Raw genomic sequence first — 1,746 nt, 5'->3', positions numbered from 1 at the left:
GGAGTAGCCATTTTTGATGACACACAGACAGGGTCGCATGCAGAGAAATATGGGGCCACATGCTGAGGATGAAACATTTGCTGTAGTGTAGTATAGACACTTTGTGCACTATAAATGACAATTCTACCTATATTCATTTACCTATTTTGGTTTATTAAATACAGTTATATATTACAACTATATATTTTTGTTATTTAAAATATAAATATCATGAAATTAGGGTGTTTTTTCTCAAAGTGACGCACCACCAGAGTTATGCTCAGTTTTTTGGTGAATTTTGAGAAACCAAGTTCAAAAGGTTGCCAGTTACTGGCCTAGCCCTTACCACTCTTCTGCCTTAGAACCAATACAAGGTATTGATTCCAAGATGGAAGGTAAGGGTTAAAAAAAAAAATGAAACAGGCATAGGATAAATGAAGGGCCTGATCCAGAGTCATACACAGATAATGTTTATGGTCAAATTTGTTTCAGTTCCAAGTGCTTTAAAGTCCAGATCACTATGGTATCTATTCTTATTTCCCCTTGCTCTTGTTGCAATCAAATCCTTTAACTGGGGGGTGGGAGGGGGAGTAGACATATAGTATAAGCAGATACAAAATATGTACAAAGAAGACACAAAGTCATTAAGGCACCCTTTGCAAATGTTACCTTGTGTCCAGGAGAAAAACAAAATAAAACAAAACAAATGGAGTTTTGAGATAGCCAAGAATAAATTATATTAATAAAAATAAAACAAAATAAAAGTAATTCATCTAGGGACAGCTAGTGGCCAGAGTCAGGAAACAAAGTAAAGGGTTTAAAAAAATAATAGTACATCTTTAAACGGTTTCAGAACTTTGTGACCCTGGGCAAGTCACTTAACCCCCACTGCCTATTCCTTACCATTCTTCTGCTTGGAATCAGTACACTATGTTGATTCTAAGGCTGAAGGTAAGCGTTTTTAAAAAAAAAAAAAAAAAAAAAGGTTTCAGTAGTGTGACGTAACCAGGAGCAATTGAAGAGGGCGGGGCTGAGAGCCCTGGCCGCCATGATCCTCCCGCTGCCAGGTGGCGCCACAGGGCGGACGCTGCCTTTCTTCCCGGCCATCGCCCCTTCTCTTTACCCGCCCCACTCCTGGCGGAGGAAGCCACTGTTGCGCCTGCGCAGTGGCCGCTCCTCCTTCCTCACCTTCTTCCTCCTGTGACCCAGGGCGGGCTTGGCTGCCTCTTAGCGCGTCGTGGCCACTGCCCTGGCCGCCTCATGTCATGTCGCTGCACACCTTGCCGTGCTCGATGGCGACTTTCCGCCGGATCCTGGCCAACTTCCCCGATAACCTGAGCCTGGCCTTCGCCTACGGTTCCGCGGTGTACCTCCAGGCGGGGCCCAACGGCGGCCGCAAGGTGAGCCGTACCGGTCCTCCCCCCCGCCCCCTCCTCGACCACACCCCCACCCACGTGTTCTTGACCGGGGGGAGCTGGAAGGAAACTTGGAGTCCCCCCTTCCCCCCCCCCCGAGTCCTCGCATCCCTCGGGCCCGAGAGGCCCAGCCCCTGCCCGAGTTCACCCTGGTAAACACATATTCTGGGTGCGATGTCACGTTGCTTGAGGGCAGCCTCTGGCGCCCTCTAACACAGCCGGAGTCGCCCTTCCCTGTGGCTTTGGCCCCTCTCCCCGCCTCAGTTAGCTCCTCCCAGCGCCCTGTTTCTTCCCCATTGCCCCGCTCCTCGACTCCTTTCGGGGATCTGGTTGTTGTTCAGCCGAGTGTCCG

General features: G+C 48.9%; 1 protein-coding gene across 1 annotated transcript in view; it reads left to right on the top strand.

The window, feature by feature from the left end:
- The first annotated feature begins 1,146 nt into the window (after positions 1-1,146).
- Positions 1,147-1,746, top strand: part of TAMM41 (TAM41 mitochondrial translocator assembly and maintenance homolog) — a 39,147-nt gene continuing 38,547 nt past the window's right edge. The window contains exon 1 of the mRNA XM_044666382.1: positions 1,147-1,379. Coding sequence (XP_044522317.1) covers positions 1,245-1,379 — 135 coding nt within the window. The 5' untranslated portion in view covers positions 1,147-1,244. The remainder of the gene's footprint in view (positions 1,380-1,746) is intronic.

Source organism: Gracilinanus agilis, chromosome 1 (assembly GCF_016433145.1).
Source record: "Gracilinanus agilis isolate LMUSP501 chromosome 1, AgileGrace, whole genome shotgun sequence".
NCBI classification, from domain to species: domain Eukaryota; kingdom Metazoa; phylum Chordata; class Mammalia; order Didelphimorphia; family Didelphidae; genus Gracilinanus; species Gracilinanus agilis.
The sequence above is the reverse complement of the archived record's forward strand: the minus strand, read 5'-3'. Positions and strand labels throughout refer to the sequence as shown.